Source organism: Falco biarmicus, chromosome W, assembly GCF_023638135.1.
Source record: "Falco biarmicus isolate bFalBia1 chromosome W, bFalBia1.pri, whole genome shotgun sequence".
Lineage (NCBI taxonomy): Eukaryota > Metazoa > Chordata > Aves > Falconiformes > Falconidae > Falco > Falco biarmicus.
Genome location: NC_079310.1, coordinates 8,376,946 through 8,394,511, shown reverse-complemented (window position 1 = coordinate 8,394,511; position 17,566 = coordinate 8,376,946). Strand labels below are relative to the sequence as shown.

Genomic DNA, 17,566 nt, shown 5'->3' with positions numbered 1-17,566 from the left:
ACTGACTCAAGTAAGCTGCTGACATAATGTAAGAGTTCTTTTTATTTTTTAAGTCTTTTCTGTACTAACATATATCTGGAAAAAAATTTCAGGCTATCTTCAAAATTAAAAATAATAAAAGATGTCTTACAATGGTTTAATCAATTTACCTGGCTTTGAAACTACCTGAGATCTGAGCATCTGGTGGGTTCTAAACATTCGCAAACACAGCATCTTTGCAGAATGCACCTTAGGTGGTAAAATACTGCCAAAACCAGGAGTTGAGCACCCACTAACAGCAATACGCAGAAGGCTCGCCATTTCACCCAGACCTCACAACAAACTCCTTGCCATGTATGGAATCCCTGCTGCACATGTAAAACCAAAGCAAGATTTATTAACGATACTCTACAGAAGGTATGTAAACTCAGCAGCTTAAGTCCAGTCAACTGGCACTAGCCACAGGATAATAATTTTTCCCCACCTTTTCTTTTTAGCTAGAAAAGAAAATCCACTGTTTTTCCAAAGTAAGGCAAATATCAAAGTGAAACAATAAGCCCATGAGAGAATAGACATTACAAGTTGACCTACAGATTTATATTTCTGTGACAAGACTGTATTCTCTTTACACCATTGCTCTAAACAAGCAACTCTGACAAGTGAAATCTCCTGTACCCCAAGGAACCAGACAAACAAATCAAACCCCCACCAGAGCTCCCAAAGGAGTTACCCTGATCGGGACAACAGCTTACAAGCGTCAGGAGACATACCAAAGCAGGCACTTGGTGCGGGAAAGTCATCACCGGGGAAAGTGGAGCCGCGGGGAGCGGGCAGGGGGAGCCAGTGCACGCTCCCCACCGGCTACCTAGCTGCCCTTGCTAGCAGGCTGTCGGCGGAGGGAAGGACTCCTCACTTAGAATCCCGCCGCGTTTATGGAAGCACTAACGCACTGTCCCGTCCCTCCCCATGGCTCACGACGACGGCGGCGGCAGCCCATCGCTCCCAGCCCCCAAGGCAGCGGCCCCATTTCACTACCGCCGCTATTTATAGCCCGCAGCCACTAACTGATCTTGGGCAGGCAGCTCGCCCTCCGCCGCTCCCCACAGCCACAATGGCCAGCGGCCACCCAGGGGAAACCCGGAGCCGCCACCTCTCTGCTCCCCCCACCTGGGAACCCCTTGTTCCTTGTCTCCTCCACACCTCCACCTGCTCTTCGTTCCCACCACTTCCTGGGCACTGCGAAAGCGGTACACCACAGCCTTCCCCTCAGCAATGGACACCTCCCGCCCAGCACCAGGAGAAAGCAAAGGTACCCCCACTCACCACCACAACCCACCACACCACAAAACAACACACAGGTGACCAACCGACCTTGTGGCGAGGCAGTCCCGCTGCCAACCCATAAAGTGAGGGGAACATGAAGGTTGAAGCGGGTGGGTCATGTGGCATCCCTCTTCCCACTCTGGAAGGGGATAGCGGGGGATGCTAGTCACATGGCACCTGCGTGTCGCTGGTGGCTTGTGCTTCAGGTGCCCACGCACGGTGGAGGGGTGGCCCGGCCGCTCTCTGCAATATGGGAGGATAAAAGAAAAAGAGGAACTCTTGCAACTTTATAAATACTAATATATGAATCAATAAAGAGAATGTGCTGTTAAAGAGACAGTTTACAGAGAACAGCTTATTAGGTTGCCTACACTATTGCCTGTATATGTTGTCCTATTTCACACAATCTGTAATTTCTAGGTATAAATTTGGCTTTTTTATTTATGATTGTAACTTAATTATCTATGCAACTGATACAAATCTGTGTGCACCTGGGGCAACAACTTGCCTCAATTTATACAATCAAATGTTGCATATACATAAGGTTTTAAAATACTCCTATACATATTCATGACATATCCACCCCCACCCCACCCCACCCCCACTTCATATTAAAATTAGTTCCAATAAGTCATTTCCATAAGTCCCTCCCAACTGTGCTTGCATGGTGCCTCTTGGTGGGGGTTGTAGGGGTCGTGGGGATGAAGGCTTGGTAGTCTCCCTTGCTCTGAACTTTTTACCTTCTCTCTTCGCACAGACTCGGTTGTTCCTTTGTCTTTATCCAAACTATAGAGTTGGGTTTAGCTAGTTCTTATCAGGAACTGTCCTTCATGAGGAACTGCAGACTCCTTGCTTCAGTTATTTTACACAATGGTTAGTAAAACAAAGCATTATTTATCAACAACAATCTAGGTAATCGTTAAGCAATTAGATCTACTAAAATTTCTTTAACCCCTTCCCTCAGTTCCCCCTTTTCTAGAAAATTAGTACATTCCTTTACTATACCTAATCTAGTATATTGTTTCTTTGTCTAACATTTTTTCAAAATATTTGTTGGAGTCTAGTTTCCGTCGTAATTGATTCTCCTTCCATTCACTATAGGAAATAAGGTTGTCCATATAAAATTTCAAAGGGGCTCAGTCCTCAGTCCTTCCCTTGGTCTAGTTCGTATGCGCAGAAGGACTAAAGGAAGAGACTGAGGCCAGGCCAAGTTTGTTTCTTGTCCCAATTTCACAATTTGTTGCTTGATCAAATGGTTCATTTTTTCTACTTGGCTACTCGACTGAGAGCGATATGGGGTGTGAAGTTACCAATCTATACCCAAATGTTGGCTAATTTGCTGTACCACCTTTGAGATAAAGTGTGGTCCTCTGTCAGAGGATATGGTTGCAGGAACCCCAAATCATAGTATTATCTCTTGTACCAATATTTTGGTTACCTCCTGAGCCCTGGCTGTTCTGGTCAGGAATGCTTCTGGCCAACCTGAAAAGGTATCGGTTAATACTAATAAATATCAAAAACCCCTTTTTCTTGGGGGTTCTGTAAAATCAATCTGCCATTGTTGTCCAGGTCCATTGCCTTTTCCAGTTTGGCCCATCTCTGGCCTGGGATTATTCTTGGAATTAGTCTGGAGGCAAAGATCACACTGTTGAGTCACAAGTCTCACTGTGGTGTATAAGTTTCTGGCCACAATTTCTCTGATTAACTGTTTATACAAAGCCTTTGCCCCCCAATGTCTTTTTCGATATTCCTCCCTTACTAAATGTCAATTAGGCAAGAGAGAATAATTAATTTTCCCTGTTGGGTGTAAGCCCACCCTTCTTTATTATATGATCATTCTAAGTCTGTAATAAGCTTTTGATCTTCCTTGTTATACTCTGGCTTACCTTCTAGAGAGATTCGCCCGTCAGGGATCAAAGCCCCTTCTGTTTGTACTTCTGTTTTAGCTATTTGTTTTGCCTCTATGTCTGCCAGCTCATTTCCTTTTTCCAATTCTGAGCTCACTTTCTGGTGTGCCTTAATGTGCATGATCACCACTCTCTCGGGAAGCTGGACAGCTTCGAGCAGTTTCAAGATTTCTTTTGCATGTTTGATGTTTTTCCCTTGAGAGTTCAAGAATCCTCTTTCTTTCCAAATTGCTCTGTGTGCGTGTACAACCCCGAAAGCATATCTTGAGTCTGTGTAAACTTTCACAACTTTGCCTTGGACTAATTCCAAGGCGTGTGTTAGAGCAATTATTTCTGACTTCTGTGCAGAGCTGTTCGTGGGCAAAGTGACTCTATTATTTCTTGACTGGTGGTAATGGCATATCCTGCATGTCTCTTACCACCCAGGACATAGCTGCTTCCATCAGTGAACCAGTTTTCTCTGTTTTCCATAGGGCTGTCTTTCAAGTCTGGGCGACTCACATACGTTGCTTCAATGGTTTCCAGGCAGTCATGATGTACTGGTTTTCCTGTGTTCCCACTGAGGAAAGAAGCTGGGTTGACAATGTTAGTAACTATAATTTCCACATTGTCCTGTTCTACCAGTATGGCCTGGTATCTCAGGAATCTCTGTGGAGAAAGCCAGTGCCCACCCTTTGCTTCCAGCACCGCAGATACTGTATGGGACATCAAAACAGTCATTTTCTGGCCCAGGGTAAATTTTTGAGCTTCTTAGATGTTTAGTATTACAGCTGCAACCACTCGCAGGCATCCAGGCCAACCCTTAGCAGTTGCATCCAGCGGCTTGGAGAAGTAGGCAACCGCTCGTCGATATGGACACAGATCTTGTGCTAATATTCCCAAGGCAATTCCCTGTTCTTCATGGGAGAAGAGGAAAAATGGCTTACTCACATCTGGTAGCCCTAAAGCTGGGGCTGACATCAGAGCCTTTTTCAGCTGTTCAAAGGCCTGCGTGGCTTCCTTATTCTATTCAAGGTGTTTCTGCTCAGTGGTTATTAGTGCATATAGTGATTTAACAAGCAGTCCATAGTTATAGATCCATAGTCGGCACCACCCAGTCATTCCCAAAAATTTTTGTAACTCTTTCACTGTCTGAGGTCTCTGATTTTGGTATATTGCCTCTTTGCAGGCCTGTCCCAAAGTCCTTTGCCCAGCACTAATTTCATAGCCCAAATAAATCAATTTTACGCTGCATTATCGGGCCTTCTTTTTAGACGTTTGGTACCCTTAGAGCCCCAGGAAATTCAGTAGACTCACCGTCCAGATCATACAACTATCTTCTGTCTTGGTGGCGATCAGTATATCATCCACATATTGTAGCAATTTCCTGTCTTTGGACGGGAGTTCCCAGGATTCCAAGTCCTTTGCAAGCTGATTGCCAAAGATGGTGGGGCTGTTTTTAAATCCTTGTGGCAACACTGTCCAAGTGAGCTGGGGTTTACGACCACTTTTGGGATTTTCCCATTCAAATGTAAGTAACTTCTGGCTGGCTTCATGGAGAGGGAGGCAAAAGAAGGCATCCTTCAGGTCTAAAACAGTAAACCATGTTAATTCAGGAGTCAATACAGTCAACAAGGTATATGGATTTGCTACCTCTGAATAGAGATCTTAAGTTATTTTGTTTACAGCCCGCAAATCCTGAACCACTCGGTATGACCCGTCAGGTTTGCGAACAGGTAATATGGGAGTGTTAAAATCTGATTCACATTCTTTTAGCAATACCAATTGTAGGAAATTTTCAATCACTGGCTGGATTCCTTCTCTATCTTCTTTTTTTAGGGGTTACTGCTTAACTCTTACCAGGTGTCAGCCTTCTTTGAGCCTAACTTCAACAGGTAGAGCATTCTTCGCCCTTCCAGGTACACTGGTGGCCCATACCCCAGGGTATACCTGGTTTAAAATTTCTTGGCTAATTTTTCCTCCTGTAGAGAGGCTGGATAAAGATAAACTCAATATCTGAATGTATTGTTGATCTTTTACTTCCAGAGTAATTTCCCCTTATTCAGAGTTGTAAAAGGGTATTATAACCCATTGACCCATTAAGTGGACACTTTGCTTCATTTTCCAATTTATATAAGGGCCACCACTGATTGCAGTATTTAATAAGGGTCTTTTTACTCTCTGTACCTCCAGTCCTGACAATGTCTTTCCAATGAGCAAGCACACAGCCCAAGGGACTCTTTTTTTCAAAATTCCGCCTTGAGTGTTACCCATATTCTAACCTTTTATTAATTTTTTTTACTCGGATTCCAGCTACTCTTCTAATAAGTTTCCACACAAACTGCTTCTTGCACTTCTTTATAGTTTTCTCCCAATCCTTTTCCCAAACGTCCCAAATTTCTGGAATCAAATTTTCTCTTCCACACACTAAATTAATTATTTTGGGGTTTTGTAGGACTGGTGATAGGGTGGGGTGACAATACCCAAAGCACTTCAGTCACTCTGCTTTCTGCCTTTTAGAGCTACAACACCAGCGCCTTTCACAAAAATAGCACTTCAATAAGACCCAGGCTGGGTGCCAACCAGTGTACCTATTATCATAGCTTCTTATATTACCACAAACCAGACAAGGAGTCACCCCAATTATATCATGATTCTGTTCTCCCTGTGGGGGTTATGTAAGCCCCTTTTAAATAATATTGTTTGTTTCCCCTATTTATCCAATGTCCTCCCTCATTCAAATATTCCCAGGGTTCCAACCTATACCACTGGAGGAGTGATTCCCTTTGTCCTGTCCTGTTATCAACATAAAGAGACATTCATTCATTCATTCATACACTATTAAAGACATGGTACACTCATACAAAAAAAAGACTATGAACAAAATTCCCAGGTATTCAAACCATACAGTTAGCATCCATCTAGCAGCTGCAAATATAACATGTAAAGTGATTTTATCACAATTTTGAGAGGTCCGCTTACCCTTCTTCTGTTTCTTATATACCAGTCATTAGCAGGTTCGTCCTGGCACCCGACACTGGGATGCAGAGGTGACCTCGGATTTGCTTAGCCTGTCAGCAAATCCCTGTTACCATGCAGGGTACCCTCTTCCTGTACTGGGACTATGCTGCACACCAGACGTCTCTGCATGATTTACCAGCTGTCCCAGCCACGGGCACGACTTACAGGCCCCCTCTACTAAAATATACCATTTCGCTTCTGCGGCTTCAGGAGATTGTTGTCTACTCCCGCGGTGAGCAGCTGGTAGGAGAGGCTCCTTGGAGGAAAGTACTCGGGGCATGCCCAGGGGTGTCCGCTCCAAAGTTGATCTTGCGGCCTGAGCAGAGATCCTCCTATATGGCTCACCAAAACTGACTGACATGCGGAATCAGACTCCACAATCTATCAGACTGTAAAGTAGGTATGTTTATTCAGTGCTGGGCAGCACATGGGGGGGGGGGGGGAAGGGGGGGGTAGTCCCAAAAAAGCCGTGCGCACCTGGAGCAACAACTTGTCTCAATTTATACAATTGTTACCGATTAGTTAATAAGTTAAAATTGATTGATTTTATTTGATTAATTAATTGATTTTATAAAATCATATAATAGAATTAAAATATAGAAGGCTAAGGAAAAAAAAATTTATAGGAAACTTGCGTCTACGCAATAAGAGACGTTATGGAATCTTTTGTACGTCTTGTACCAAGGCTAGAAGAAGGGCCTGGAACTATTGTAATAACTCTAGGGTTGAAAGGTTCCATTGTATTTAACCAGTCTTCTGTATGCAGAGGTGTATTGAAATGTCAGAATATGAGATTAATGGGAACTGGGGAGAGTCGACTGGAACAGCTTGTAGGTGCCTGCCAAGAAACTGTGAACTTTAGTAAAAGGTAATTCCGGCAGGGGGAGATCGCGACCACCGACTCATATACCACCTACCCAAATCGTACCCTAGACCCATTTCTAGACCTTTCTAAGCTTTACTGCGCATAATCGGATATAGGAGGAGAGTATGTAAATGATTTACGGGAAATGTTATGATTATGTATGAATAATTAATGAATATGTATGAATAAGTTCTATATATGGAATCTGATTTTGGGACCTGGTGTGCGTTGATCGTGAGAGGACTCGCTCACGCACCCGGCCGTCAATAAAGAAGTGTCTGCTTATCTACATCACATTGGTGTCGATAAGTTCTTCATTCCGAGATTTCGGTAACAGTTTTGGCAACCCAGATGGGACCTCGCTGAAGGAGACCGGAGGAGTCGGGGACCTGATCGGTTCCGGCCGGCACCGAGGATTTCTTGGGGACACCCATAGATCCCCGATCCGTAAGGCTCTTCGCGACGTTCCCTGGATATTTGGTAAGACACTTCTTTTTTTTTTAATTGTAGTAAGTGGGTGGGAGTCCCACTAAAGTAAGTAAGTAAGTAAGTAAGTGCACTGGAGAAAGTGGGGGGGAGTCCCACTATAATAATTGTATGGGAAAGAGTGGGAGGGAGTCCCACCAGTGGGTTGGAGTCCCACTGAGTAAGTCTACCTGTCAGACGCGGTGAAAGAGCTGCGCAGGGTAGGACTAGGAGTCTGCCCGTAAGACATAAGCGAAAGCTATTGCAGGGTTGGACTAAAAGGATCCTTGTGGAAGTGGAAGCCTAGGCGTCTGCCCGTAAGACATAAGCGAAAGCTATTGCAGGGTTGGACAAAAGTGCAGACAAGAGAAACTATATGCTATAGTGTTCTCTAAGGTAGTGCCTCTAACAAGAAGTTAGAAGAAGTTTTTGGTGTTCTGTGTTGTTTTGTGAGTTTGTGTATTGAGAAGAAAATTAAGAGGTATAATATTGTGTTATATGTTTGTTTAAAGTAACTGTGGGAAAGTGTGAGCGTGGCTGTAAGAGTGAGACTGTGGAGTGTGGATCCGCGGATCGGAGTGATAGAGTTGAATAATTGTGTATTGTACTGTGGGTAATTACACCATGGCAACTAAGTTAACTCGGTTGTTTAAAAGTAAAAGCTTGGGTAATCTTGTGTTAAATGATAAAATCCCGAAAAATTCTCCATTGGGATGTTTACTGGCGCATTGGGGGGATTTATATGAGGATTTGCCAAAGAGCCAGATGATTGAATATTGTACTAATTGGTGGCCACTATATATATATTAGAAGATCAGGAAAAGTGGCCCACGAATGGGACACTGAATTATAACACTATTTTGCAGTTAATGCTGTATTGTAAAAGAGAAGGGAAATGGAATAAAATGCCAAATGTGGATTTGGTTTTTTTATTTAAGACAAAGAAAGGATTGGCAGGATGAATGTAAGCTAACTATTAGAGATAATTTGGTAATAGCTATAACTTCTGATAATAAGAAAGTGGAAAAAAAAAATGTTGTTTAAATTGTGAGGTTGGGAGTGGATACAGGAGCGACATTTTTTTATTAAAAACCTGTAAAGGAAAAACTGGAACAAAAACAGGCCATTCCTGCAACCCCTGGATTTGAAATTTGGAAATAAAATAATTACACATGAATTTTTGTATGTACCAGTATGTCCGGTACCCTTCCTAGGAAGAGATTTGTTATCTAAATTAAATGCACAGATTGTTTTTGACGAAGGAGAACTTTTCTTGAAAATACCTGCGTCAAAAACGGGAGAAATCCTGATGATACAAGAAAAGGTAAAGGAACAAGAAATTCCACCGGAGGTGGATTTGGCAGTGATCCCTACTGTATGGGAAACAGATATTCCTGGTAAATTGAAACTAGCAGAACCTGTTAAAATAGATTTGAAGGAAGGCACAGGAACAGTGAGAATTAAACAATATTCAATCAAACCAGAAGTGAGACAGGAATTGAAGAAATTGATTGATAAATTTTGGGAGTATAAAATTTTGGAAGAATGTGAATCTGAGTATAATACTCCTATTTTACCAGTCAGAAAACCTTCGGGTGAATATAGACTGGTACAAAACTTGAGAGCAGTAAATCAAATAGTTAAGGATATTTATCCTGTAGTAGCAAACCCTTATACACTGTTAACAGCATTGAGGGAGAATTATCAGTGGTTTACAGTGCTCGACTTAAAAGATGCTTTCTTTTGTATACCTTTGGAAAAGGGAAGCAGAAAACTGTTTGCTTTTGAATGGGAAAATCCTCAAACCAGGCAAAAGATGCAGCTGACATGGACTAGATTACCCCAAGGATTTAAAAACAGTCCAACTATTTTTGGAAATCATTTAGCAAAGGAATTTGAAATCTGGAAACAGGACAAACCAAGATCTGGGCATTTATTTTTACAATATGTGGATGATATATTGATTGCTATAGAAGAAAGATTTATTTGTATACAGGTGACTATTGACCTTTTGAATTTCCTGGGACTAAATGGGTATAAGGTATCCAGGAAGAAAGCCCAAATAGCCTGCCAGACTGTGATATATCTCGGCTTTGAGATTTAAAAGGACAACGGCAATTAGGAAAAAATCGCAAAGAAGCTATTTGTAGTATACCTGAGCCGAGAAATATTCATGAACTCAGAGCATTTTTGGGAATGACTGGGTGGTGTCGCCTTTGGATCATGAACTATGGGCTAATAGCTAAACTGCTGTATGAGGCCCAAAGGAACTCTCCCTTTGTATAGGGCCCACAACAACAAAAGGCTTTTATAGAGTTGAAACGTGCCTTAATGTCTGCACCTGCCTTGGGACTGCCGGATCTAACCAAAGATTTCCAGCTGTTTGTGCATGAAAGACAGCACCTTGCACTGGGCGTGTTAACCCAGAGGATAGGAAGCTGGAAACAACCAGTCGGATATTTCTCTAAACAACTGGACACAGTGAGTAAAGGGTGGCCAAACTGCCTTTGAGCAGCAACCGCAATAGTGATGCTCATACAAGAAGCTCGGAAATTGACTTTGGGAAGAACAATAACAGTCTATGTTCCACACATGCTGATAACTGTCCTAGAACAGAAGGGGGGACACTGGCTGTCCCCCAGCCGAATGATGAAATACCAGGTGGTATTGACTGAACAAGATGATGTGATTCTAAAGACAACTGACCTGGTAAATCCTGCAGTGTTTTTAAGTTCCATACAGGAAGAAGGACGACTGGAACATGATTGCTTGGCTACCATCGAGTATGTTTATTCCAGTCGTGAAGATCTGAAGGATGTGCCATTGGAGCGACCAGACTGGGAACTGTATACTGATGGAAGCAGCTTAACGGAACAAGGAGTCCGATACGCCGGATATGCGGTAACAACAGAGACTACAGTTATAGAAGCAGGAGCATTGGCGAGTACCACATCAGCCCAAAAGGCGGAACTCATCGCTTTAATTCGAGCCTTAGAGATAAGCAAAGACAAGAGAGTAAATATCTGGACTGATTCGAAATATGCCTTTGGGGTAGTGCATGTCCATGGAGCTTTGTGGAAAGAGAGGGGGTTATTGTCCTCTCAAGGATTAAACATTAAGCATCAAACAGAAATTTTACAATTATTGCAAGCAGTTCAAAAGCCAGATCAAGTAGCAATCATGCACTGTAAGGCACACCAGATTGGGAATACAAAAATAATAGCTGGGAATAATTTAGCTGATAGAACAGCAAAAAAGGTAGCAAAGAAACAAGCATTGCAAATGGCAATCATTCCTTCTAAAACAGTAACCCTTCCTAGGGAAAAACAGGGATATTCAGAGGAAGATGACAAATTGGGTCAGTTATTAAATGCTAAGAAAAGCTTAGTGGGATGGTGGGTAACTCCTAACGGGCAAGTAGTAATTCCACCTCTTTTGATGAGAAAGATAATTCAAATGAGACATCAAGAATGTCGCTGGGGAGCAGAAGCCTTAGTAACATCTTTACGAAAACAAGTAATATCAGTTAAGATGTTAGGAATAGCTAAAATGGTAACTGCAAAGTGTGAAGTATGTTTGAAAAATAATCCAGTGATTAAGAAAAAGGTTCAAATGGGTAGACTGAAGTCTGGTACAGAACCTGGAGATTATTGGCAAGTAGATTTTTCAGAGTTACCTAGACAAAATGGGTACCGGTACATCCTGGTAAGGGTTGATACTTTTATAGGATGGCCTGAAGCCCTTCCCTGTCGCACCACACAAGCAAAAAGAGGTTGTGAAGTGGTTATTACAAGAAATAATTCCGAGATTTGGAGTTCCTATTGGAAATCCTCTGACAGAGGTCCACACTTTGTTGCTGAAGTAGTCCAAAGTGTTAGCAAAGTATTGGGTATTAATTGGGATTTACATTCATCTTGGAGACCACAATTTAGTGGAAAAGTGGAGAGGATGAATCAAACTTTGAAACGACAAATAAGTAAAATTTGTCAAGAAACCAGTCTAAAGTGGCCTCAGGCACTTTTTATTGGCATTATTATGAATCAGGGTACAGCCAAAGAGTGGAACCTCAGTCAGTCCCTATGAATTATTATATGGAAAACCATATGAGTCTCTAGAACCAAATCTAAACATACATGTAAAAGGAAAACAAGATGTGTATAACTATTTGCTTTTTTTCCTAAGGAAAACTTTGGCTGTGATTACAAATGGCTGAGGAAAATTTGATGGTAGGATTGATTAAAGAATTTGCCAATTTACAAAACATCACGCAGATCACTGCTTGTTTGCCAATACCGAAGGCAGTAGGTGAATCTATTCCATGGGGAATTTTAACTATGAATTTGACTAACCTGGAACATAAATATGAAACCAATTATTGTGAACAGAGGCCAGTGACTCAATGGTATGAGCAAGTGAAAGTCACTACAAAACAGTGGAAAACTCCAGGTAGTCTGGCGGATTGTGAAAAATTGTTAAATTATGTTTTTACCGAAATAGGAAGATTTAAGACTGTGGGATGGTGTTCTTATGATGAACAATTTAAAATCAACGTGAGCAAAAGTGTTATGGAATGGAAGTGTAACGAAACTGGCCAGAGCACCCAGTTAGTAGACCGGTGGGACTCTATATGGTCTATGTCCATATTTTCCCATTTTCAGTATATAGCAAGAACTTCTTGGTGTTTTACCTGGGATGGAAAGGTTTTTTTCAGTATTACCCTGGGTAGATGATAGGTCAACTACATCGGGAGAGAAGGAAAATAAAATAGTGCCATGGTGGAAATGTGAAAAAGTGTATGATTGCAGTAATGCAGACTTAGTATTTCAAAGAATTCCTCCGTTGGCTGCTGCTTTGAAATATGGTTGTTTTTGTCGAGGTCTTAAGAATACTCTCAATTTAACCAGCGCCTTTACAGTCAGAAGAGGAACTTTGTTTAGTTGTAGAAAATCTTCTATTCGAAGTCCAGGACATTTAGTTTGGGCATTAAGTGATGGAACCTGGACAACACACCTACCATTAGATGGTAAGGTGAAACAAATCACATTAGGCATGCCAACATTGTGTCCGATTTGGAAGAAATCACCATTTAAAGGATCTCTAGAGAATCTAGAATTAAAACGAATAAAGAGATCAGGGATAAATGATGATATTTGGAATGAACCATCTACAGGAGTGAAAATTGGCTGGGCACTGGAATCACTTTTAAATCCTATAGCTTCATATAGAAACAGAGCATGGCTCTATCATTTAACTGGTCAAGTGGAAAAATTGGCAAACGTTACCAAGAAGGGGTTTAAGGAATTGAATATACAACTACAGGCAACTTCCAGAATGACTTTAAAAAATAGAATGGCACTAGATATGCTCCTACTTAAAGAACATGGAGTGTGTGGATATCTTAAGGATAAACTGGACCACTGTTGCATCCACATTCCAAATGTCACTCAGGATGTGGAACATGATCTAGACCTATTGGGAAAAATTGAAAAAGAAACTGAAACAATTCAAAAGGATATGTCAGAAGATTGGCTTGGGAAATTTTTTAACAAACTGGGATGGAATTTGAGCTCTTGGATACAATCTATAATTAAGACTTTGTTTCTGTTACTAGTTGTCTTTTTGATGAGCATGCTAGTATATGCATGTCTGAAGAAACAGTTTACCAATAGAATTGCAGTGAGTCGTATGATTATGAGAGAAGTACCAACTATTTCACCAAGACATGATCCATTACCCAAATATGTTGAAACAAAAGATATACGAATAATGTGAAAGTATTGAAATAATGATTTTCAACACTTTCAAAGGGGGGAAATGTTACTGATTAGTTAATAAGTTAAAATTGATTGATTTTATTTGATTAATTAATTGATTTTATAAAATCATTTAATAGAATTAAAATATAGAAGGCTAAGGAAAAAAAAATTTATAGGAAACTTGCATCTACGCAATAAGAGACGTTATGGAATCTTTTGTACGTCTTGTACCAAGGCTAGAAGAAGGGCCTGGAACTATTGTAATAACTCTAGGGTTGAAAGGTTCCATTGTATTTGACCAGTCTTCTGTATGCAGAGGTGTATTGAAATGTCAGAATATGAGATTAATGGGAACTGGGGAGAGTCGACTGGAACAGCTTGTAGGTGCCTGCCAAGAAACTGTGAACTTTAGCAAAAGGTAATTCCGGCAGGGGGAGATCGCGACCACCGACTCATATACCACCTACCCAAATCGTACCCTAGACCCATTTCTAGACCTTTCTAAGCTTTACTGCGCATAATCGGATATAGGAGGAGAGTATGTAAATGATTTACGGGAAATGTTATGATTATGTATGAATAATTAATGAATATGTATGAATAAGTTCTATATATGGAATCTGATTTTGGGACCTGGTGCGCGTTGATTGTGAGAGGACTCGCTCACGCACCCGGCCGTCAATAAAGAAGTGTCTGCTTATCTACATCACATTGGTGTCGATAAGTTCTTCATTCCGAGATTTCGGTAACACAATCAAATGTTGCATATACATAAGGTTTCCAAATACTCCTATACATATTCATGACATATCCACCCCACCCCTGCTTCATATTAAAATTAGTTCCAATAAGCCATTTCCATAAGTCCTTCCTGTAAAAGTCGGACTAAAGAGACTGATATTGTCTCAGCATTGCTAACAGAGACCTGGAGATGGAAGTGAGGCCCAGTGACCCTGAAGGAGAACTGCATGGTACAAGGAGTACTATGCCGCTCCCTGATACTCGGCGCTGGAAGGAACAACTACAATAAGGCCGCATAACAACTGTCTGGAAGATGAGTCATAACTGTTGTCGTAACAACAAACCAGAACATGCGTGATAACCTTGCTCGAGAAGGCAGAAACTGGCAACATTCCATGGGCCAGAGGAGGAGCAACGTGTATTGCTCGGCATAAAAGAGGACTCCTTAGCAACCGAATTTTAGGAGATCTTCCCCATCAAGGATCACCACGATCGGAAGGACCGGCGGGACGCTGCTTGGACCTGGGACCATAGGGATGCCTTGGACCCGTGGTGGTAGCTATAATCCTCTTTCCTTTTCTTTTACTTTGTCTTTTCTTCACTTTCTGTCTTTCTACCTATCGCACACCGCTTTACGGGCAAACAATAAAATTGTGCTGTTTGATTGAAGCATAACCCCTTGGCGTGGTCGTCTTGATTTTTGCACTTCAAGATCATAGTAAACGAACCATCACGAGTCCACTGAGTGGACCATGACATTAAATTGGCATCACGGACAGGATCCTGAGAGACAGAGGGGTGCAGGTTGTGTGTGGTTTGTAACAGGGGAAAGACGTTTCATTCTAGCCGCACCTGGCCCTACACCCAGCAGGGTGAGAGGTGTCCAGAAAGCAAGGGGGGCGACTCAAATTTCCCACATACCACACGGGCCTAGGACTTAGCACTCTAAACTCCAATTGAGGGCTCTGTCTGTTGGGATCCAACTAAAAGAAGAAGTGCAAAAGGGGGAAAATGCCAAAAGGGGGAGCTGCCCTCGTGTTAATGAGAATTTGTCTGCTCTGCTCGGGAAAGTGAAGGGAAAACCTTGTAGTAACTATAAGCTGCCTTCCCAAAGCGGATTTTTGTTCTCTTCAATCATTCGGGGAACAGAAGGGCGACACATCAGTGGCTGTGTGTTTGTAACTAAGTCTAGCCTCCCCAAAGTGGGTTTGGTCCCTTCATAGTGAGAATGGCCGAAAAGGCTGATAAACAAGATCCTTTGTTAATGAAAGATCGGGACATGTTTTACACATTTCTGGCAAAGTATGGGGCTCGACCCTCTGTACCCAGAGAAGATTGGGCTCAAGATAATTGGGCAAACTTGCAGAATGTAGTGGACCAAGTGACCTCTTTACAGACTGAAGTTAAAGTTAGATCAGGTAAGGGCAAAACTATAGTCTGTGCCATTTTAGGAGCCAGCCTGGTCGCAGCAATCGAAGATCGCCTTAGAAAACATAGCAATGAAAACAAAATTATAGAATCCCTTGAAAATTTGGTGAAAGTTCTGCAAAAAGTGAATTATGACTTAGAACAACAATTAGAGAAAGAAAGGGAAGAAAACCGCTTGTTAAAAACCACTCTGAAGGCAAAATGCTCTAAAGACACTGAAGTCCTGAGTGTAATAGAGCTGGAAGTAGAGGAAAAGGGTATTTGACAAATAAACCCAATATACCCTCAGAAGGAGTTGGAAGAGGCGAGAAAATGTTTTGTGGAAAACCCTCAAGTGAGACCCTTAATTAAAACAGAATATACTTATCTGAAGGAGGACGATGATGATCCTCACATTACAACCAAAGAGATACCATATACTGCCACTGAGCTAACCAAACTGAAAAGAGAGTATGGGCGCCTTCCTAAAGAATCCGAAACGGAGTACGTGTGGCGCGTATCCCTAACTGGGGGGGACCAAATTCAATTAAGTGAAAAGGAAGCTGGTGGCTATTGGGGTCACAGAGTTTTCTTGACAACAGGAGATAAACGTGCCCCATGGTCCCTAACCCAGCGAGCTGCTTATTGGGCTGGAGGATTGAACCCTTTGGACAGAGAGGATCCCCTGGCAATCACTGGCACAGCTGATCAATTTTTAGAAAGTGTACACAAAGCAGCCTGCTACAAATGATACATGAAAGACAATTAATTCCCGGATGTGAATCCCTAATGATGCTGCCGGTGAATCCCAAAATCATGACCCCCTTGATAAGGGGACTTCCAGAGTCACTCAAACCTACGGGGGTTAGCCTTCAAAGGACCATCGTGTCGATGGGCCCTGTAGAAAGGCTGGAAGGTTTTATTAGAAGCCAGAGAAATGAAACACCGGATTCAGTTTCTTCCCACCATACGACCTCAGCATCAAGTAATAAAAGGATATGGACCTGGGGGCAAGTAGCACAAGAATTGATAGATTATAGTAGGAAATATGGTCCTGTAAAAATCCCAGAGGAAAAGTCGAGGGGAATCTGCCAAATAGAAGTTGAGGATTTGCCCCTCCCCACCAGTAAAACTGTAGCTGCCGCTGATGTCCTGAGAAAGGAGCATCCGCACCATAAAACAGGAAAGGGAGGACAGTCCATGACTCGACAACAGTGGTGGCTTTTGGGAATTAAAATGGGAGTCCCCAGGGATATAATGGATGGCTTACCCTTTGATAAATTGAGCAAGGTAGTTTTGAAGTGGCATAATCCAAAACAACCCTCTCATACACAGGGCAGGAAAAAAATATCACCCGATACACCCTCAACTGCCCCCGCTGAGAAAGCTGTTTCCCATGAGCAGGGAAGCTAGAACCTCCATTCCCTGGTAGCGGGCGGGGGAATGGAGGATGGATTTATATCCGTCAGCTCATAAAAACTAAAGGAGGAGACATTAATCACAGCTATAGCTGGCCCTAAGCGTGCACCAGTGACCTTTCTCATCGATACCAGTGCACAGGTCTCTGCTCTGACAGAGGAAGATGCTGAAAGATGTGGGGTTTTTCCCTTGAAGCACCGTTTTTATGTTCTGAATGCCTTAGGGTCGACAGAAGTTATGAAAGCTGCCCCAGTAAAGTTGACTCTTCCAGGAGAGGAAGGTACGGATAATGGTGATTGGAGACATTCCAACAAATTTGTTAGGAATGGATGCCCTCAGGGGAAAGCAGTGGGAGGACTCTGAAGGGTTGTTGTGGACCTTTGGAACACCGCAACTTCGTGTCAGATTGCTTCAAACGGCACCCCCACTGCCGTTCAGCAGAGTAACTAATGTCAAACAATATCCCCTTCCCCTGGGAGTGAAGGAGGGCATTAAACCAGTCATGCAGGAATTGCGAGAACAGGGAGTGGTGATAAATACCCATTCCCCTTTTAATTCTCCAGTGTGGCCCTTAAGAAAACCTAATGGGAAGTGGCAGCTCACAGTAGATTTTTGGAGACTGAATGCTAACACCCATCCTTTAACTGCCTCATTTAACTGCCACAGTCCCTAATCTGGCTGAGTTGGTAACAGTAATCCAGGAA

At 42.3% G+C, this 17,566-nt stretch overlaps 1 protein-coding gene across 1 annotated transcript; it reads left to right on the top strand.

The window, feature by feature from the left end:
- The first annotated feature begins 15,264 nt into the window (after window positions 1–15,264).
- On the top strand, window positions 15,265–16,856 carry LOC130142091 (uncharacterized). The gene is given in 2 exon segments (XM_056323542.1): window positions 15,265–16,183; window positions 16,186–16,856. Coding segments are annotated over 2 exon segments (1,590 nt in total).
- The last annotated feature ends 710 nt before the right edge of the window (window positions 16,857–17,566 follow it).